At 38.3% G+C, this 23109-nt stretch overlaps 1 protein-coding gene across 1 annotated transcript in view; it reads left to right on the forward strand.

The window, feature by feature from the left end:
• CAP2 (cyclase associated actin cytoskeleton regulatory protein 2) overlaps positions 1-23109 on the forward strand; it is a 58075-nt gene that overhangs the window by 14782 nt on the left and 20184 nt on the right. Inside the window, exon 4 of the mRNA XM_015854682.3 lies at positions 11830-11907. Coding sequence (XP_015710168.1) covers positions 11830-11907 — 78 coding nt within the window. The remainder of the gene's footprint in view (positions 1-11829; positions 11908-23109) is intronic.

A 23109-nucleotide genomic window follows, 5' to 3' on the forward strand; every position in this document is an offset into this window, starting at 1 on the left:
GAGTGAATATGGCCAGGACTGCTGCCAACCAGCTGTCCTTGGCCTGACATACCTGTGTCTTGAAGACTGTCACCAGCTATTATAGTTTAGAGCAGACACCCTGCAGCTGACTGAACGTATGTGCCAACATTGGACCGTTCTTCTGTCAAAATGAGGGAATTCAAAAGTAGTAGAGAAAAGATTGTGGGTCTGCAGTATAGACAGTGTTCCTATATCCAGCAGATAGATAGCACTAGCTGACTGCTAGATTACACGAAGTAGAGTCCTGTCAGTATTTGCTCAGACGCATCCACCACTACAGAAAATGTGCTGAGGGTGATGGAGAGCTGCCTGTGGAATACACAGTCTGTCTTCAGATTGTATCCCAGTGAGGAAGCTGGGCAGGCACATTTGATGGGCTCTTTCATGTCACAGCAAAGCAAGCAAGATCTTAGAAGGCCATGAGTAGATTTTTGTGATGAGCTTCTTCACATGGTTCTTGTTTATGTGATATTGCAAGTGATTAGATACTTTGGCTTGAATTTGAACAATGTACCAGATGGGACATAGTGATAAGAAGAGAATGTACTGGTTCTACAGGAAAAAGACAGAAAATATGAAATGTCCATATTATGGTATTTTATGTGATACAGAACAGAGGAGAAAGGCAGCCTTTCTGTCAAACACATGGACTAGTACTTGCTATTTTAATTATTTTATATTTATAAAAATCTTCTAACCTCCCAACCCCACCACTTCAAAGAAAAGACTGTCTAGGTGATTAAGTGATGTTCCTCAACCAAGCTATTCAGCTTGGAATGGAAAACTATTGAAATATTGATATCTTTTTCCTCCTCTCTATCATGAACTTCCAGCTGCTGAAATGCAGAGCTCTGACAACCAGCAACATTGTGGAGCACACATCGGAGTGCCCAGGAATAAAAAGTTTGTTGGTTGTCGTGTTCCTTCCCAGCACAGTTAAGATACAACTCATTTGTATTTGTGATACACAAACAAATAGCAGAGGAACAGCAATTTCCAGCATGTTATCCCACCTGCAGGAGCTCTCTGTGTGCATGCACTGATCTTTTACTATTGTGAGCAGGGGAAGCAGTGTTCACATTACAGAAATGTTATTTGCATGCTTATAATCACAGAGGTTTTCTTTTCTTTATCTATTGTGTGAAACCCTCGCTTCTTCCAGGCACAGTCCATGTAAATACAGACGGAACCTGAAGGCAAGATTCATCTTTAATGTGGTATATCTAATGAGTTGTCTTTATACTTGCTCTTGGCAAAGTGCAGCTCCAGTCTGGACTGTCAACAAAGTAAAAAAATCATAGCTTTCTCATTTCATCCAAAGAATAGTTACTACACATGGAATAGCTGCATCTTGTCTTTCCTTGGGAGTGATGTTGAAGAGTTACTCAATGACTTTCATAGCCTTGAACTTTGACCAGGATGTGCTGTCTCTGATACACCAAAAAACACTTCTGCACTTCATATTACCTAATCAAAGCACAGACTGTCAAACCCATTATCTGGCTGATTCCTCATTAACAAGCAATTTGCTTACAGGGCAACAGAATGCACAAGTGTACTCTAGTGTTGTTCTTTTGTGCCCAGAGGCTGTGCGGTTTTAGGCATTGTGTTGAAAGTTGAATTAGAGCTCAGAGAAGAGGATGATGTCAACATGCCCAAAGAGAAGCATGTGGTCACGCTGCCTTTGCATTTCTGTGATGGGTATTTTCTGCTGGATGAAATAAACACCAGACCAAGTAGCTACAACAGGACTAGGAAAAACAGAATACATAAAAAAAAGAATAAAGACAAGTGTTTTTATACATTAACAAAACAGCTGAAAGAAAGAAACTAAACATAGAAAACAGTAGTGCCATCCACTAAAATAAAAAACAAAAAAAAAACAAAAAAACAAAACCAAATAATCAGTGATGAAAAAAAAAACAACCTTGGGAATCTAGCAATATTAGAGTTTATTTTTAATGATATTACAATCATATTTTTCATACTGGGTATCTACAGCAAGATAGTTCATTATATAAGCTATGAAAAATGTTTGCTTCAATATGAAATACAATATACACAAAAAAGCCAAGTGGCTAATCCAGAGCAATTACCATTTTTAGGTGCTTTACAACTTTTTATTCATCTCTTCCAAGGGATGACTTCATTTCTGGACTAAGGGTTGGATCTGGCTTAGAAAATAAGCTGGATTTACTGGGTCAGGTGTAGGCCTGTTACACTTGTCTAACTGTAAGACACCTCGATTGCAAGAGGAATGGCTCTGAAGCATGAAGAACCTGGCCATGGCTTGTCCAAACCAACAATCCCTGAAAAGACTGGGAGTTTTTCTGCTAATTTTGATGAAAACTTGATCAAGCTTGCAGTTTCTCCATAATGTCATCGTACTAAATGCATTCTGCTTTTTTCTTATTTAAAAAGGCAAGGAAGAGAATCTAACAGGTTGTACTGAAAAATACATGACATGGTGGCCAGTACAGGGCAATTAGTGTATTACCGGCATGAGAAACACTTACCTGTAAATTCAAGGTAATAGTGGTGGGAATATACAATGAGGATGTTCCACACAGTATTCCCTCAGTCAGAAACATAAGAAAACATGAACACTCAGTGCTGTAAAACAGTCCTCATAATTCGTTTTCATGGAGCTTGCTTCTTTGCTTATGGAGTAGTTCCTGACTAAATGTGTTTGCTTCACAGTGGAGTTGATCAGGGGACATTTTTTTGGATTAGAGTCTAATACTGTTAGCCCCTAAAGCAGAGATTATGTCTGTGTGTGGTTATCCAGTAAAATAAAACTGATTTCCAAAGGGTGCCTGAAAAACGGTATCAGAAAGATTTGTATGGAAAGTCTTAGAAGCAATGGAAAATGAAATTAAATCTCCATCATGTTTGCCCAGCTGTGTTAAGTCTCTAAGTCAGAACTGATTATATGCTCTAGCTCATGCTAATTTTGTTGTCCTATAAATTTTGTTCATTGAAGCCCTTTAAGATCAAATTTGAGTCTACTGATATGAATCCTGTTGTTCTTGGTGTTTTTCTATGGATTCATTACAAGTAAACTGTAGATGTAGATGCAGAAGTGCCCCACAAATTGAAGAACATTGCAGCAATTTAACCAAAAACCATAAGGTAATAACATTACGTGACTAAATCAGTTAGCTAAATGACAGGTAGTTTTGTGTGTGGACCACACAAAACAATGTCATTTGTTACTACAGGCTATGAGCAAGCCTTTATTAATTTTCAGTCTCGTTCTTTCTGAAAAGCACATACGTGCTCTTTTCACTCATCCCGCCTCCCCATTCCTGACCTGCTTTTGTTAGTTGGTGTTTGCAACTGTTTGGAGTGTATAGAACTGCTAGGATTGGAAAGTGAGAAGGCTGTTCATTGTAGTCAGCAAGAAAAAAAAACAATGATCTCAGAATCTGGCTCTTCAGTCAGTTTCTAGCAAAAATGAGTTCAGTGAATAATGAAAATTATGCTGCAAGGGAAACCAATGTGCAGTTTCAGTGTTGTTTTTAGTAAGCTGGGAGTACTGTCAGGAGTGATGAGGATAGAATGTGGCTACAAATCTGTATTGCCTCTTTATCCAGTTTGAATTGTATGATCAATATGGCAACATTTCTGAATGTTGAAGAGTCCATTAGAAGAGATTAAAACATGTCACTGCCACTGCTCACTTCCGTTAGTCTCTTGACATCCATAAGTTGATGTATTTCTATAATTAGCCTGAACTGCAAAACAATTCAGTTATTTGCTTTTTTTTGTTGTTGTTGTTGTCATCTCAGGTATTTAACTGTGTTTTATTCTAGAGCTCAGGGCAATGAAAGATTGATTTGGGAACTTGATGGACATCTTCAAGGCTGAAATGTTTCTTTTGTTGTAGCTTCGCTACATATTCTGTTCAAAGAACAACCTTTTTGCAGGCTTACTTTTCAATCGCATCAATGTACATGCAGATGCATCTTTCCTTTCAGGGAGTCTGAAATCCAGCCTCCAAGTGTACCTGGGCTTTCAATATCAGAGAATCATAGAGTCATATGAGTTGGAAGTGATGTTTAAAGGTCAAAGATCATCTAGTCCAACTCCCTTGCAATGAACAGGGGCACCCTATAGCTACATCAGGTTGCTCTGATCCCTGTCCAGCCTGACCTTGAATGTCTTCAGGGACGGGGCATTCCACTACCTCTCTGGTTAACCTGTTCCCATGCTTCACTACCCTTATCATAAAAATCTTTCATCTTACATCCAGTATAAATCTTGCCTCTTTTAGTTTGAAACCATTTCCCCTTGTCCCATCAAGGACCATTTCCCCTTGTCCTATCTTCACCCTTCTGAAGAGTTTATCTATCTCCTTTCTTCATAGCCCCGCTTTAGATACTGAAAGGCTGCTCTCAGGTCTCCTGGAGCCTTCTCTTCTCTGGGCTGGACAGCCCCAGCTCTCAGTCTATCCTTATAAGGAAAGTGTTCCAACTCTTGGATCTTTTTTGTGGCTCTCCCCTGGATGCACTCCAACAAGACCATGTCCCCCCTGTACTGAGGACTCCACACCTGGATGCAGTACTCCAGATGAGGCCTCACCAGTGCAGAGCAGAAAGGCAGAATCACCTCCCTCAAGCTGCTGGCCCCACTTCTTTTGATGCAGCCCAGGATATGGTTGGTCAAAACCAACTGATCACTGGCTGCTGTTTCACATATTTTGTGTCTCATGAAATATACTATGACCGTCTTTAGTTATTAAAATCTCAAATCAGCAGTGCTGGCCTAGTATAGACTGTTGTGATGTTTCCTCTGTACCGTAAAGAATCCATTTGTTTGATGTTTTTATATTTATTCTTAAAATATCGGGATATTTTTATCAGATGGGTTTTTGTTTCTGTTTTTGTTTTTGTAATGATAATCAGTATTTTTGTTTTTGCTGTGTTTTTTTTTTTTAAATGATAATCGGTATTTACATATTATAAAGGCACAACATATCAACACAAGTTCTTCACAGCTAAGAATCAATGTTGGGAATGTCCAGATAATCCCCAGAGACTGGAAGATCTGGGGTTGCAGTGTGCCAGAACCATCTTTTAAATCCACTGATGGGGAGTCCTTTAAATGCAGATCCTGAATTACACACTATGCAATGAGGTAGCTTTGAATACTTTAGCAGGTAACTGTCTCCTTGCAAAAGACAGCAGACTGCAGTGTTAATGGCTAGCTTCAATTCTTGAAAATCTTCAAAACTGCTCAGAAAATAAAGGTATTGAAATCAAACAAACAAAAGCCCCAAGCCCTCTAGTCTGTAAATTGGTCACAACTACAGTAACATCTGGACTAATTCTTTGCACATAATTTTCAGTACTTTTCTATACCAAATCATCAATACTCCAACCATCAGTACTCTACATTTGTTTTCAGAAATTCCCTATAAGAGCTGGAAGGAGCAGAGATCATGAGAGATTTTTGCCTATTTGCAAGGAGTCTCATGGATAACTGAAGAATCTGGAAGTCAAAAAAGCAGTCTGAGCTTTAGAAAGTATCAGCTAGTACAGATTTGGTCTGGTATTGCTCTTCTTCTCTAGTGGGTAGGGGATATTAGAGATGTTTTGGAAGAATATGATCTACTTTTTCGCTTGGCAGTAGTCAATAGCCTTACTGGCCCTACAGCCAAATATTATCTGTTTGAAATGACAGGTGAAGGAAGCAATTGACTGCCTCTACCATTCAAATTAGTAAATAATTATTTAACAAAGCTGACATGTTAGTGACATTCTTCAGGTTTTAAAATAAACAGTCCCTTGAGATCAGTAAGCACTGTTCACATCACTCAAAACTGGTAAATTCTAGGACACTGGAGCAAATTTTATAGAGCAGAAGAGACTGTATATTCTTCCTCTAGGGCAATATTTCTGTAATTTATGTAAAAACAGCTGATGTGGCTTTAAGTACTCCTTTACTCCCCTGCATCTAAACAGTTCACGAAATACAGACAACTAAAATGACAGGTGAGTAAAGGTTTGTGCCAAACAATTACTATCTGTCTTAGGTCATCAGCTTCACTGGAAGTAAGAGCTGTAAGAGCTCTGAGCATTTTAATTCACAGTCAAGCTATCTGAAAGGTAAAATGAGTGAGCTTGGATACAGATGTTTCTCTGAAACAAATAAATAACTTTGGCTAGCACTGTGCACAATTAAATAGTGTTTAAGACACCGACAGATATAAACAGCTAGAGAGACCAGACTTGCTCTAACCTTAGGTTGGTACTGGACAGGCAGAAGCAATGCCAAGAAATTTTAGCAAAAATTACCTAATATAGACATAGCTATGGAGTGAAAAACACTATAAGAAATACAGGACAGCTGATTAGTGGTAGCCAAATTTATCTGTAACTGAAAATAGAAAAGAAAACATCTGGGGTGGAGTCTGGCTCCATCAAAATCAAAGGCAAATTTCCCACTGACTTCAATTTTGACCACAATTTCAACCCCGTTTTCTGCGTATACCAGTAAGAGAAAGGTGATTGATAGGTCCTTTTCTTTCTTTCCTTTTCCCGTATCAAGTGCATTGCTTGGAGAATTGCCACTGACTTCAGCATTTGGCTCAATTTTAAAAAGAAACCTATATCAGCCAATTAACCATACAAAACAAACAGTATCTCTTCAGCTGGCCTGGATAGTTTCTATGGCAGCCCCATACGTAATCTAAATGCCATTCTTTTTCCATTTCTTGCTTCTCCATTTAAGCCACCAGCCACTTCTCCACTTCACTTTGTAGAGGCTCTTGAAAGCAGAATGTAGAAGATGAACTGTTCCTCCTTCTCTGACAGTATTGTTCCCTTCACAGAAAGATTGGGTATTAGCCCATAATACTGAAGTTCCATCTGTAGTTGCTATTTGCCGTCAGTCATTGTGTCTTTTGCTAGACCCAAAGGACCCCAAACTGTTGCTGCAGAACCTGTGATTAAAATTCTGGGCCACTAACTAAATCCTCATTCTCTTTCCCAATGTCCTCTTCAATATTTTGTTTCAGAACAAAGTCATTGTGGATAAAATCCAAACTGTGTACATATCTGTATTTTGATTTGCAAATTATCACTGTTAATGACCGAGTTCAGTGATTTCTGATATTTACATTATGTTTTTCAGTGCTATGACTGAGGAAATACATTATTAAATATAATTACATCTGTCAATTTATATTATCAGGTCAATAGATTAATATTATTGACTAAATTTCATTAGGGAATCTTTTGTTTCTCTTACTTCTATTTTATTTTATTTTATTTTATTTTATTTTATTTTATTTTATTTTATTTTATTTTATTTTATTTTATTTTATTTTTTTCCCAAAAATTGAATTTACTCATAACAAGATCTGAATGCAAGTGCTCATCTTCCTCCTGTAGGTTGCCAAACTATTGTTATACAAATAATATTTGTATTCATTAGTGCTTGGATACCAGTGTGATGGGCAACTCATGTCAGAATTCTTCTCTCCCAGCCATAGTAACTGCCTAAGACAACTATGAAGCACACCTTAGGCAGAGGATTAAGACAGCTTATTCCACAATTTACTGTTTGGAAAACTGAGGAGGAGAATGGTATGCAGGCAGTCTAGGCATTTGAGCCCAATGTCACAGCCATTTCTTCCAGCCTTTAGCACAAACCATTAAAAGCAGAATAGAAAATATTCTGAAGAATCTGCTTCCTTCAAAGTGTTTGCCTCAGCTGCAGAGTGTATCTGATGATTGCTGTATGCGTACGTAATCCCAAGAATGCCAGAAGGATTACCTGAAGTTCTGAGATACCACTTATCTGCTGCTCCTAAATATCCCATTTCTATCTGCAGAAAAATGTGTGCAAGCTTGTGTTCTAGTCTACTTTGATAAATTTACTCACAATCCCAACTCAGTCTTCATTAATATCATTCATTATAACTGAAAGAGTTGCAGCTGATTTATTCTGTGGCAATCTTTTGGTTAAGCGGCACAAGCTGTTGAGAAAAATCCCTCTGGTCCATTTTAACTTACTAAACTTCAATGGATATGGAGGTCTAATGAAAGAGTCAGTTCCACATAAAAAAAGTTGTTCTGCTTGGTTACACAGCCTGCTTGCTAAAAAGAAGGAAGTAGCAACAAAGCATCACATTTCAAATACAGAAAGAATTGAGGTGATAATAAACTGAACTAATACATTCCTAATGAAAAGAAGCTCTTCTAATGCTTTGGTACAATGCATGGAAAGAAATACTGCATTTTTGGAAACAGTAGAACTCAGAAACCCATTTTTAATGCTGCCGGAGAAAGAAGGAAGTATCTATTGCTGAAGTCTTGTGGAAGCAGGCTTGTAAAAATTCAAAACCTGTGTTAGCACAATCCTTTGATTAAGATTTAATTTCAAAGATAAGAAATAGCAGTGCTTTTCCCTCTGTACAACTAAAAGCCTCTGGGGCTGGATAATCTCTGGGGATATGGTATCACCCATCAATACGCAGTCCATTGACCACTAAATGTTTCCAATGTCCTACAATAAGTAAGGGGTAATAAAAACAGTGTGGAAAGCTAGTGCATCAGCAGAAAAGAAGGGAAAAATCAGACAAGAAGCCATTTGTTACATCATACTCTGAGGGGAGGAAAAAGCTCTACTCAGTCTACGTGTCTAAGTGGGAACGCAAAAGTATGGATTTAATGCAGTATTTTAAAAAAGAAAGAAAAAAAAAAAAGAAAAAAGAAAAAAAAAAAGCCAGACTTTTTTTCCCTCATCCTCTGGTTTTGTGACCTATCAGCATTCAAAGTTCTGTCTTAAAACAATGTTGGCTCTTTGTAGGAATTTGGTAGAACCCTTCTGAACTTCACTCTCTGAGTTTGCTGGAAATCTAAAGTTGAGACTATGCTTGTGACCCACTTTACAGACCTGAGACCAGAGCTTTTCTTCCTTCTCTTTGATACCTTCTGTATGAGAAAGAATCATCATATTCCTTACCCACTGTGCTACTAAGCACCGATGAATCTTATAAAGTTTACCTGTTTAAGACAATTACCCTATTGCTCTAAATATCCAAATAGGTTTTCTCTGCATCAGTTCTAATGTAAGCTCATGGTTCTTTCAAACAATTGACTATGCTTTACAGAGAATTCCAGAGAGGTACTTACAGTGTGCTCTCCAATGGAAATCTTTACAGAAGAATAGTTTGATTGTTTATGTTCTACCATAAATTGTTCTGCCACATCAGCTGTAGAACTGCATAAAGTCTTTTCACAAAGGCACCTCTCTGGCTTTTCTGCTTGCATTTTCCAGTCTTCACCATTGCCAATCGTTTGATTCCTTGTTTAGATCCCAATTTCAGCATTGTTTTAACCCAGAAGGGAGGAAGAGGAAAGAATTGCTAAATTTTATCCTGTTCGTATTACCTCTGCCAAAAAGAAAAAGTTATCTTGCTCTTCACAAGTGATGACAGACTCATATTCAGTTGTATTAAAAACTGCTGACTAACTTCATGTTGCCTGCAAATCTTATGAGTGCACATCCTATTCTTGGTTTTAAAACACTAATAGACATACTGATAGTTCTTAAAACCCCGAGGAACACAACTAGTAACTTGCCTCCTCCCAAACAGCTCTTCGTGAAGTATGCCCTACTGCTGTCCCCTTTTTTTCCAGCTTCCTATCCAACCTAGAGTTTTTATACTAATTTGCATCATTTCCATCTAAAGTACAATTTTCCCATGAAATATATAATATCTTGAAGTCTGAGGAAAAACATTTACTAAACAACAGGTGTGTTGAAGGTTGTGGCCAACGGCTCTACATCCTGGGCAGACCTGTCTAGTGTTTGATCTAGCGGTTGGCAACCCTGTCTGTGGCAGAGGGATTGGAACCGGATGATGTTTGAGGTCCCTTTCAACTCAAGCCATTCAGTGATTCCATGAAGAATCAAAGACATCAAGAACAACATGAGGATGCTCAACTTACTCATCAAGTCATGGCCATGGCCTCAGTTCATCCCTTGATTTCATTATTGTTCAGTAACTAAAAAAAACTATGGCTTGCTTTTACTCCTCTGTGCAATACAGATCAACAGGTCATTTATCCTTCATTCCCTTGCTTCTTTATTTTGTAATCTCTAAACCAAATTATCCTTGATAATCAAGGCCTCTTCTCACTCTTTGTAGGTTCTGTACTTAGAGTCTTGCCTCAGTCATTTATTCATCCAGAAACCAGCTAATTCTTCTCTTGCCCATCATGTACAATTTCTTTCCATTATTAATAGAAATTCATTTTTCCTGCATTCAGTTCATTGAATTCCTTGGACCAGTCTTCTTCATTCACTGGTTTTTCTATTTTCCAAAAGTTTGCCCTTCTAAAATACCAACCTGTAGATTTATTTTTGTCCATCTAGAAGTTTCATAAGTGAATCCATTCATAATCACTCCTCCTTGAATGTTATTTTTTCATCAGCTGGTCTGCAAAATCCTCCTTATGCACAAAAATTAAGCTTAAAATAGCACACGTTGTTGCTTTAAAAATTTCTGTACCAAAAGTCAGTCTTCTGAAATGCCTCAAAAAACCCAAACCTTGCCATTATTGATTGTATTTTCGTCTATGTCTAAAAAAGTTATGTCTCTTATGCTGATATAATTTCCCTTGTTATTTATTTTTTTATCCATTTATAGAGATGATTGCCTCCTTACAAATCTCAGCTTGTCAAAGCATAACTACCCCCTTCTACACAAATACTGTCCAAGTTAGCCTCCTTTACCACCTTTCCTTGCAGTGACTTTCATCCTAACAGGTTTTATTAATGCCATCACATTTTAAGACAGATAAACACCATTTGGCTTTGAACTTGGAACTTCCTAACTCTTGTGTAATTTAAGTTGCATCCACATAGTCCTGTACATAAAATTTTCCTGTTTTCTTTTTAGACTGCAGAAACCTCAAAGGCAAACACCATGAACGAACTTCCCCACCCTTTCACAAAGTGTTTATAAATGTACTCATTCATATTAGATTAACTTGACAGCATTTGGTTTGGTTTTATATAGCAATACACACTGTTTATGAATAGTTCTTTTCTATGCCAATAACTCATCATTCTAGTCATTACTCATCCACTTGAATAAAATATAAGTGATATTGAAATACCAATTAGATTCAAATCAACACTCATCATTCACAATATAAAGAAAATGCAATGTACAAAAATAAACTTGTCAGATGCAGATTCAATCCAAATTCTAGAGTTCTGCGGGGGGAAATTGCCTAAAAATCCTCAGCTATCCATCACCTCTCAAAGCCATCAGTCTTAGGGTCTGCACAGGGAAATATAAGAAAGGAATGAGTTGTGGCCTCATCGCTCAATAAATAAGCAAAACTCAACCCTTCTTGAACATCACTACAGCCTAAGGTACCGTTCAACAGAAAGTTTGCAGGCTGCAGGTCTCAGCTGTAGTAAGTTGTTATCTTGCACTCTGAGTATAAACATTGCCATTACATTGCCATTAAAATGCCTGAACATTCTCTGAAGTGGTAAAATTAAGTCCTTCCGTGACTTATCTTATGAATGATAAGCAAAAGGCTGCATATCGACTTGTTTTATTTCCTATCTGAAGAAGATAGGAAGCCTAACCTCAGATTTAAAGAAGAAAAAAAAAAATATAGCTAAGCCACTATAGTACATTTTTTTTCCAGTCAGCATTGCTGTGATTTAGATGAGAAACAGCGAGAAAAATTTGAGCTGTCACACTTGACTTTGAGCTGCCTAAGAGAAGTACTGGAGGTCACAGGCTAAGATTTAACTTATCTCCTTTCCTTGCAGGCAGAGATGGTACGTGCTGCTTTCCAAGCACAGAGATCTTTCCTGGTGTTAGCATCTCAATGTCAAGAGCCTCAAGAGGTAAGAAAACTGACCTACAGTTTCAAGAGTCTCTGCACTAAACAGGCTGTCTTCCTGCATGTTTTGTATCATCCCTGCATTTGCTTTTATCTTTTACTTTATACAGTGTACTTAGATGCTTGCTTTTAGTGTTTTTAGCATGGTACTGTAAGAATCAGAAAGTTTACAATAATCAAAGACATTTTTCTGAACCACTATGTATAAGACCACTGCAGAAAGCAAAGGAGGTTTTCATTATAGGGCTGAAAGTAGGATCTGTGTTTCTCTGGAAGCTGAAGATACTAGGCAATGTAATGACTTTTTGCTAGCCCCACAGGGTAACTGTATAATAGAATTGGAAGTTAGGGAATAAGCTATTGAGAGAAAAAAAGATCAATACTAGCCTGTAGACTGAATACTCTCAGACCTCTGGGTTAGTCTAATTTTGGAAGAGGCAATGCTTTTTGTCAAGAAAAGGAAAAGACTTTTTAGATCAAGTTGATTTATTTACTTTAGTGGTAACCTTTCACAACAAGAAGGCTCAGGGAGGCTGTGGAGTTGTTAAGAAAAGTCATTTGAAATGAAATATCATTTGTGGTTTCTGCAGGGCACAAAGTTTTGGACAGTAGCACTCTAAGAGTCCTAGGAACAGTGACTGGGCAGCCCTTCTGTGGGACTGCTCTCCAGCCTTCCTTCTGTGAGGGTGCAGAGAATGAAGACTCTACTTGCACAGCCTTCAGTTCTGTCTTCTTCTGGTAGCCCATAGTTCACTACACTCTGTATTCTCAAATCAGAGCTCTCTGCAACTAGGATGAATTATTGAAATTCTGCTGTCATTAGAGATCTTAGAGATACAAATTCAAAGCTTTTCTAATCAGTATCTTTTAAGGTACTCAGGGAAGAAGAAAAAAAGCACAGATATTCCAGATGAGACTTGTGCTTTGTGGAGTTCCAAGCAAGGGAAGGGATCCATTGTTTTTCCATCTGTCCCCGATCTCGCAGAATAAAAGTGGGTCATGATTTGCAGAGAACAGGCAAAATTCCCACTGGTATAGGCCTCAAGAAGTCATTTATATTGGCTGTGAACACAGTTGCACCCAGTGGCCCACAAAACTCTTCACGCTTGTTGGTAAAATATTCCCCAATGAAGTTTCCAATGGCCACTAATCTAATGTAGCACTCCAGATTGTTGGTATTGTCCCCCCTCCGGTGCAAGTAAAAGCTCTGGCTCACTACTTGGTGATGTGTTATCAGTCCGATTTCCTCTGCTTTTCAAGTGAGAACGGGAGTGGCTTCTCCTACATTTTACCCTTAACTTTTTCTGAACCTGATGCCAAAGACTTGAGATTTTTTCATCTGTAAAGTTCAGAAACTTTCATTTTAAAATGGCAACAAAACAAGCAAACCAAGGGAAAAAAAAAAAAAAAAAGAATATGTGTAAAAAGAGATTCTCCTGCCATCCAGAACAGCAGCTGCAGAAGCATTAAAAAAAGCAACAAATAATAAAAATCTTGCCATAAATATCACCACAGTTGGCCATGTGTATAGCTGGGTATTATCAGGCTTGCATAAAATAGGCTTGTTGAAGGGAAAAAAAGTATTGTTTTGTCATTTAGTTATCTTTTAGCACAGAGGAAGTGCCAGACGTATGTGTGTTAAAATACCAGGAATACTGCAGGCTAAGGCTCATTTCTCAGTGACAACAAACTTGATCCAATTACTGTCGGTTTTTTAACATGAAGACTGTTAGGTGCACATTTTTGATAGGCATCCAAAACCCTACAGTTGTTAATTCCTTTCCTCTTTTTTGCACATACGTTTTGCACAGTCCTACATTCATCTATATAGGAGACAACCTGAAACTAGTTGAAGGCTGCCTATTCTGTGCAGCTTGAATAGTATGCTCCACTGCAGAGAGTGACAGCTAAAAAAGCATCAGGCGTTTTAGTGTCTCCATCTCAATGGGGAGAAGAATCCTGCTGCAAATCTGTATTGGTTAACAGTTTTGAAAAAGCTAGTTAACACCAGATAATGCCAGGGAGGGAAAGAATCAGGGGTCCTTCCCCCCTCAGGACTTTATTGATTGATGCAATGTCATCTGGGCTCTGGTTGTATTTACAGCCTAGAGCCACAAAGTCAGTGTGGAATCCAAACAGGAAAGCTAGTCATTAGCGTATTGGAATGCACAGGGTAGAGAAAAGCAAATGAAGATGACAGCATATCTATAAATGCAAGAGAAAAGAGAGTAATTCTGTCATTCAGCTGTCTAGACTGTTTGCTTTATAATGTAAAGCTGTGAATGAGCCAGCGGGTTGCGATTATGGCATAGTAGCTTTGCAGACATTCAGAGACAGCGGTGTGGAGACTGAGGGGATTTACTGAGTTCCTGTCATGTTGGGATGTCATACGTGGTGCCTTTAAAAAAAAAAAGGGAGGGGAAAATGCCCTGCAAAAATAAATTAGCTCAGCTCTTGCAGCTTACAAACTAATGAACGGGGAATTCAAACAAAAAGAGAGCTCCTACATGGATAATGATCCTTAGATTTTTCTGTGCTTAGCAGAGAAGGAAGAGAAATACGTATCATACAAAAAGCAATCCTTTTCCCCTCTGTGAAAATGTTGAAGGCTGTAGTATTCTTTCAGATCTTTAACCCGTGTGAGTCACTCGCAAACATTTTCAGTTCATCTTGCTTAAGCTGCTTCTGCAGAGTTTTGCTCTTTGATAATAAAGCTGATATATATATTTTTTTCTTTTGGAATCTGCTGCAGTGCATAGCCTTTATTATCTGTATATGTGAAAACAGTAGGAGCTGGGAAGGTAATTCCAGCTGGCATACCGATCTAGCATCAACGGCAATAAATTACTTAGCAGAGAGCATGTTCTGTTACTTTTTATGGTCATGTTCTATATTTGTGTGTGCAGTGGAAGAGATCACATGGCAAAACCACCGTTTGGTATTCCTGTTTGTGTATGTCCCAGTTAATGGCTGCTGGGTGCAGGCTCATTCAGCAAGAGGGAATACTTGAGTTCATCTGCTTCTCAGAAATTACATTCTGACATCAAGCTTCAAATGTTAAAAATAAAAGTCTGTAGGAAGATGCTTATTATATAGAGGTAGCAGAAAGAAGATGATGAATGGGAAAAAAAAAACATTTTATTCAGGGAGATGTTATTTAAAAGGCATTTTGAGAGGATGTTGCTCAGGCAATTCAGAAATTAATATGTTAAAGAAACTTGAAACATAAACCTTCACAAAACATTGGTGTTACATGTTTCGGATGTGAATTTTCTTCTCCCAGTAGTTTAAGTCAAATACAATTCTGACTGAAAAATTATGATGTTGTATAATGATGTTAAAAGTTATTAGCCTTCCTAAGCAACTCAGTCTGTTTAACAAGTTTTTTAAATCAGGATTTTGTACAGAAACATATGAGATCACTGCATCAAACATATGAGGCACTGCACGAAATTCCTTGTGATTGGTAACTTGTATCATCTTCTATTTATGAGTTGCTTCATTTCATTTTAAATGTTCAAATAATTTTAAGTTGCATGTACTATTAGTTATATAATGTCCTGTGTAATATTTAACAATGTACTTCTATATTATTTTATGATATTTATATATTGCTGTTTTAAATTATTAACTCTAAATCTCACAGTAACAAATAATGATAGAATAAGGTAAGATGCTTCTGTGTTTAATGGGAGCTCCATACATCTACTTTGATCCTCTGAGTTGTTATGTGAAGAGGATTAGTTTTAGTTAATGAAGTCATGGTACATATATTGACATTGGCAACTTGAAACTGCATTTTAGTGTATCTATCTTAAATCTCCCCACAAACAGAAAAATGTCCTTGTAATTAGGCAAAACAAACACATCCCATGGTAAGAAGCACAGCAAACGGGTTTAAATGATGAATTCAGTTCAGACTATAAATGATTACGTAACTCCTCACTGAACTAAAATAAAATGCTGAGTTCATGTGACTGGCAGAACTCATGGATTTTAAGAATTAACATCATGCAGATAAATATTCCAATGAAATACTTGCTTAAATATCCTGAATGTATACACAGAGAAGTGAGAGGTAAGAGAGGGCTTTTCTTCTTCTTCTTCTTCTTCTTCTTCTTCTTCTTCTTTTTTTTTTTTTTTTCCTAGAAAGAGGAAAAAAATAAACCCAGGAAACTGTATTTGAAGTTGGAACGAGAACCATGGAAACAAATCCTGAGGTTTTTAATTTCTTCATAGTCAAGCAAAAATTCCATTGTAGAAACAGAATAGTTCTGGCCATTTCTCTGAATTGAGCTATTCTCGGAGTTTTTCTAGAAATTAAAGATGGAGATTTACAGTTTCGTATTCTCTTTCAGTTTAGGATTAGTCATTTTTTTCTCCTATTTTTAAATCACTCTGGTAACTGAACTGCATCCGAGCAGGATTTGTTTTCTAATTACATCAACTTGGATTTTGCTTATGTCATTCCATTTCCCAGTATTTTTCCCCATACCTACCAGAATCACCCTTACTTCTTTCCAAAAATATAAAGTCCAATATATTTGTTGTTAATTCACTGCCACTCTACTTAGTTGGCTACTGCAAAGCTTCACCTTTGCATCTAGAAATAGCTTAAGGAAGAATTTGGTTCGGTCCTTTTAAGGTCCTCAGGTCTCAAACTTACAGAAGGTGCTAAAGAGTGACAAGGACAGACCCTGAGAGTCCTGAGCTCCAAAGGGAACCCCTTCCCCCATCCTTTTCTCTGAAATCTTGTCAAACTGTTAACATAGTTCTGTTATCAGCACGCCTACAACTGCATGAGATGTATGGTCTCAGTCACAGCAAGGGACCAGCTGACAGTTTTCAGTTGCCGTGCTTCTGCCTCGCTGTGTTCACAGGCTCATTTCTGGATATTGTTGCTAATTCTTAGTTTCAGACTGGCTTTCATCTTTCATTATTTCTTTGTTGCAGGTGTATTGCAAGTCTCCAGATAGCCCCCTGGCACCTATTACCTCATAATGTTGTCTCAAAAGTGGTAGATAGCATTTAAGCAGCCTAAGCTCATGGTATTTTCTGATTGTGTAGTTAATATCTGTAGGTATTCTTGTACCATATCTCTTTCCTCACTTGTATTTACCAAAACTCCCACATTGATAGTCCCTGTAGTGAAAAGAATGATGCAAGTGAAGTTCAGTTCTGCCCCACAAGTAGTGCATTGGCTGTAAGAAGGCCCAGAGACACCTCAGGATTCAGGGAACATAGAAGGGCCAGGTTGGTGCCACATCTCACAGTCACTGCAGAATGGAAACAGAGGCAGAGATGCACATCAGCACACATATCTAGACTGGCTCACATCAGTGCCACCAAGCAGAGACTCTCCAGCATCCTATGTCCAGTGCAAGAGCCAGGCTCCAGTAAGCACAGGCTTCTTCCCTTGTATTTGTACTTTGTACATCAATACTGGCACTAAGAACAGTGTCACCCTATAAGGAAGATGTTAGACAAGATGGCACTCCACACATTATCAAGCTCTCCACTTGACATACCCACTAAGTAGTTCTGGGGATCCCATAGGCTCTTACTGCTGAGTTCTGCTGTGCCCTCAAATGATGTCCTAAAATCACCAGACTAGTTTTCAATCCCTCTAGCAATACTTACATTCAAACTGTGTCATGTAAGAGCATATATGTATATTTTTTCACTAGGGAGATCTCAGGTGAACCACATGAATGTCCAAGCATCTAACATGTTTGTCCTGGCACATACCTGTGTGGAACCTAACCGAACTTAACAAAAACATGTGAGATCTCAGAGTTGCGCACAGAACAAATGGGGCTCCATAGAGTACCATTTTCTGAAGTAATTTTGCTACTTCAGATGGCCTAGGACCCATTGGCATGGACTATGATCACAGCAGCAAAGATCAAGGAGTAAATACGCAGTTCATTTGTGTAATTTTCTTGTTGATGAGGCATGGGATGTTTCTTGGCCTGTGTGCCTCAAGCAGGAGGACCCTTCCATGCTGAAGGTGCTCCTCATGAGGAGCTGTTGTGGAAAGGAAAGCAATATAGAGAGCACTGAAGTCCGTTTTAAAAAGTTAGAGTGTTGGCCAAAAGTGTGATTTGGCAGTGCTGCAAACAGCTGCATGCAGCTCCTGTCAGGCCCTGGGTTTCTCCACAGGTTAGCAACTATTCTCTTTGATGTTCTTCTCCATTTACCTTCCCTAAGAGTTAGCATTTCAAAATGGCTAAAATTGTCATGTGGGGTTTGGGTTTGGCGTTCCCATTTTTTTCACAAGCACAGAATTGCTACAGCTCAACTTGGCTGTTAGACTGAGAATTTATGTGCTAAGAGGAATAAATGCCAAATACCAATTAAGTCACTTTGGAAGCACACAAATGTGTCTAAGCCTCCGTGTGGATGAAGCTGACGAGACATTTCTGCAGATTTGTCTCCCTGTGCCATAGTCCTGCTGCCGCACAGCAGTGAGTTGAAGTGGCAAAACCTGTACTATCGGGAAATACTTGTTCTACCGCTATGCTGAAAATGTACAGGCTAAGAAAACAAGATCAAAATAAATTAATCTCTCTCTGTTGTTAGCTAAGAGACCTCTGAACCCTAGAAATATTGGTATATTCTATGGATGGGAATGTGAACCACTGGGTTCACGTGCAGTAGGTTACACTGTGGTGTCAAATGGGAATGTGAAACACTGTGATGTGAAACATTTCCTGCTAAAAGAGACAGAGATCAGCAGTGTGAAAAGCAGTTTCGTGGCAGCCAATAATAAAAAAAAACACCTGACAGTGTTTCACTGGAGAAATGAGGTAAAGAAAAAAATACAAGTGTCTGAGAAATCCAGATTTTCACTACAAGCAGTGTGATTTGGAGGCTGAAAGCTATGAACTAGCTTGGATTCACTTCTGAAAATACATATATAGATTTTCTATATAATTCATAGAAAGATTATTCCTCACCCTAATTTGAACATTGATTCCACTCACATACACAGCCACAACAAAAAAGATAAACCTTTCTGATATGACATATATAACAAAAAAGGATCAGCTCCAATTTTCAAGTCTTCCATATAGTTTGCCTTCTACAAAATATGGGAAAGTACAGTTGACCTGAAACTATTTTAGTTTCCTATCAGAGCCATCCATAGTAGAAATGCTCCTTGTTGGTGGTCACCAAAACTACTGGTACCCTACCTGTATAGAACAGAATGAGACTGCGCTCATCCGTATTAAGAGTCAAGGCAGGCGTCTTGCTTAAGGTGTCCTTCTGGGACATCTTTACAGTTAATGGCAGAACATCTTGAATGGAATCTTCACATTGTAGCATCTATTAAAGACAAACAATTCCTCAGGGACATCTCTTTCTTCAGTTACAACAGAGAGAATTAAACCTCAGCTGAGAGCAGATGCTCACTCCTTAAGTTGTTAGACCTGCATGTGGTGAATGCTGTCCATGACATCTTTCACCCCACGAAAGTGTGGGATGGGACCATATTAGACTGTTAACAGATACAGTAGCAAAATCTACATTACTGTTTTAGTTCACAGGGGGGCAATGCTTTTTCTCCAAAGCAGCTCCACTTACTGTGCTGTGATCACATTGAAGTCTGAGGGTGTGCAAAACGGGTACCTTTCTGATGAAGTTAAATGGAAGATGGCTGCTCTCATAGAGCACCTCAACTGCAATTTACAGCTAGTCCAAAATAACCTCCCAGAGATGCGTACAGTGTGAATGCCACGTCCTCAGCACCAACTGTCGTGCTCTACAGATCCATTCCTACTAGGCTGCACTATATAATGCAAATACAATGAGGATTTTGAACTGATGGAAGAAAAGAAAATAACAGAACTGTAGAATGGGGACAGCACTTTCTCCAGCGAAGTCTGAGGTTTTCAACTAGTCACTTGCTCCAGCAGCCAAAGGTTAAGCAAGCTTTATTGTGCATATTTAAGTGGTTATACGGTGCCTTAATAGGCAAATCCCAAAATACAACAGTTTGGCCTTTCTCTGAATTAAATGCACATGGCTCAGTCCTGTTGACCTGTCATTGGTGGAATTTCTGTGAGTATTATGAAAACTCTGAAGGGAAAAAAAATGTTTTCAGTAGGTTCTGTGGGAATACTGGCATTCCAGGCCATTTTATATGACTAGGCCTAGACTGTTCAACCTCTGAAGCCAAAGCCTAAGGCAGTTCTTTTTGTATTCTGTAACTTTTGTTGTTGTTAGTTGTGGGTTTTTTTGTGCTCAGTGCAGTAGTCTCATGATTCTTGATTTTCTACTAAGAATTCTAAGGCATAGATCAAAGCTGACTAGTTGTTTGGGTATTAATATTAATATTTAAAAAGACTGGTTTTAATAATCATTAAAAAGGGACAAAAGAATACAGGAATTACTTTTGATATTTTTGATATTGTGCCATTATTGCATTTCTAAACATTTCGGCAAAACTGATCTTGTAATAGGAATGGTGTTCATATAAAGATAGTTAAAATTCTGTTAAACAACTGTGCTGTGTCTTAAATGACAAGACATCTTATCTGGCACATGCCAAAGGCATGCTGGAGATTTTTCCAATGGCTCTGAATCATCTCCTGGAATTCATTTTTTCTTAGAGTTACAATATAGACAATCAGTTAATTAATAACTGTTCTTATAGTCATTACCATGAAGAGATTATTCTCCTAGAACTCTTAGCACAACGGGTTCTGTATTGTAGAGCCAAACAAGACTGATTAATGCCAGAATTAACGAGCCTTTCTATATCCATATGCCATATACGCTATAATTCATCTGCAGTCTAATCACTAACTAAAAGTTCTAAACCAACTGCAGGGAGACAAGACTCAAGTGATTCTGTGCAGGCCTGTATTCCTTCATTCCTGACAATTACACTGAAGCTTCGATCATAAGGAGCTCACAAACACACACGATGCACAGTCATCCAGACAAGCAGGAATTGTTACAACATAGGATAAGTGCCCAGAGAAGGGAAGGTAAGCTGTACTGCTTTTACAGTGCAAAATAGACAGGATAGAGCTGAAGATATCCTCAGGCCCTTAGAGGTTCTTTGCCAAGTGAATGATTACTTTGATCTGCTCCCCTTCGCATATTATTTGCCTTTAAAACTCTTACACTGAATTTCTGTGAAATCACTTCAATTTGTTACATTTTTCTTAAGAGCTGATTCCCAACAGGTTAAGTCCTATGTTCTGAGGCACAGAAATAATGTCTGTACCAGTAAGAGGAAACCCTCACAAAACCGGTTGGGAGTTTTTCTATGAGTGTAAGTTGGAGTGGCAGGAGGAGCGGGTCTTATGTTTCCACTAGGGAGAACATTCAGCCCTGATTTTGCCTTCTTACTTGTATATACCAAAATGTTCTACATAGACAACCAGCTATATTAACATTGTTTTATACAGAGGAAGGAGCACAGAAAGGTAATACTGCTTTCCTAAAATCTGACGATAATTTGGCGGAAGAGCTGCAAACAGAACCTCTCTTTGCAGACTCCCACTTCAGTGCCCTATCCACAGAAGTGTGCTGCCTCCCAGCGCTGTCTAGATACACCAGGCATCTGTACAGCTGTATTTTTAGCCCTGATATTCTCTGTCTGGAACTGGACCATGAAGACTCACAATAAGCCAAAGACTGTAAATATCCCTTCAACTTTATAGGAGGAAAACTGGCATCATATCAAAGCAGAATGAGCACTTAAATTTCAACTTTGCTAACTACTGTCATACTTTAAAGATTTCCCTAAAAAAATAACAACCAACCAGCTGCAGTATGTTGTAAACAAGAGAAATTAGAAGGAAGAGTTCCTGCAGAATGTAACGGTTTATGGCAAGGGAATCAATTTTTCAGAACTACAAATCACAGAGGTTTCAGGGTTCTTTCAGACTTAATGACTTGCACTGGTCATTAAGCCATAAACAAAAATCTTTCCATCTCCTAGTAGTACTGTAAACATTGGTTTTCTCCCAGCCCACTTTGCTGCAGGAGAAGCACAAATATTCCTGAGCACTTCAGATGCCCAAGCCTTTCTGGAAACTACATTGCCACTGAAATATTAAGGCTCCATTGTTGGATCAAAGTTCTTTTCAGAATTTATAACCTATTTTTGTCCTATTTTGAGGAGCATCTTTTGAGTTATGTTGATCCATAGCAAACATGCTTATTTTCAGGTGACACGATCTTTGAGGTCCCTTCCAACCCAAGCTACATCATGATTCTACAATTCTATGACATAATATGCTTTAAAGCAGAGGTCTCACAGAAAGCTGGAAAGATGTAGGGATGACAGAGACCAAGTAGGATGTATATGCGCATCGTTTTGTGTGATGACAGGACAGTCCTCCAAATTATGAGGATTAGTTTCCCGTAGCAAACATCCACTAAAAAGGGACTCCTTTGTCAAAAAAATAATACCTTGAGTGACTTCTGAATGAAGAGCCAGGGCAACTCAGCACGGGGCACTCTCTTTGGTGGGACATAGTATGGGTTCTTCAGGTGTACTTTTGCAATAGAGATTTTGACTGTTTTTATGGAAATATATTACAAAGTTTCAAAACACAGAAGTTCTTTTACTTGTAAACTAATGAGAGCTTCTCTCTCAATGAATTGGTTTTGAGTGGAAGAATTTTTCCCAGCAAGTTAGTAGTCCACAATAGTTTTTCTGAGACACTGGATCTGTGTGATTAACATTCACTTTGCAGAGCAGAAGAGCTTGGATAGCTTCTACATTCATTCTGCTTTTCTCGCTCCAGACACTATTCCTTCTGCTCAACAGTCATTCCCCTGGATACCATTCCTTTCTGATTAACACAAGGGAATTTCTCCAAGGCAGTGTGTTTCCCATGAAATGTTCCCATATTACTTGCAGCCAAAGGAAATTTAAACATTAAAACTTACTTGTAAGTAAGTTTCCAACTGAAATGGATATTGCCTTCATTGCATTACTTTCTAAATCTTGTCACTAAATGATAAAAGGTCACTAAACTAACAAGTAATTTGTTTCTTATAGAAACAACAGCTTGGTTAATAATATGAAAAGCTCCAGTGTAAAAACCCTGAAAAATCTCCAGAAAGATCACATGAGAAATGCTAAAACTCTGAGATACGAGGCCTCTATGGGCCTTAAACAGAATGGCACGTAAAACTGCTGCCAATGCTGAGAACAATTTTTGCCATATCACGTTATTAA

Source organism: Coturnix japonica, chromosome 2 (genome assembly GCF_054131305.1).
Source record: "Coturnix japonica strain WE chromosome 2, WE-NBRP24, whole genome shotgun sequence".
Taxonomy (NCBI): domain Eukaryota; kingdom Metazoa; phylum Chordata; class Aves; order Galliformes; family Phasianidae; genus Coturnix; species Coturnix japonica.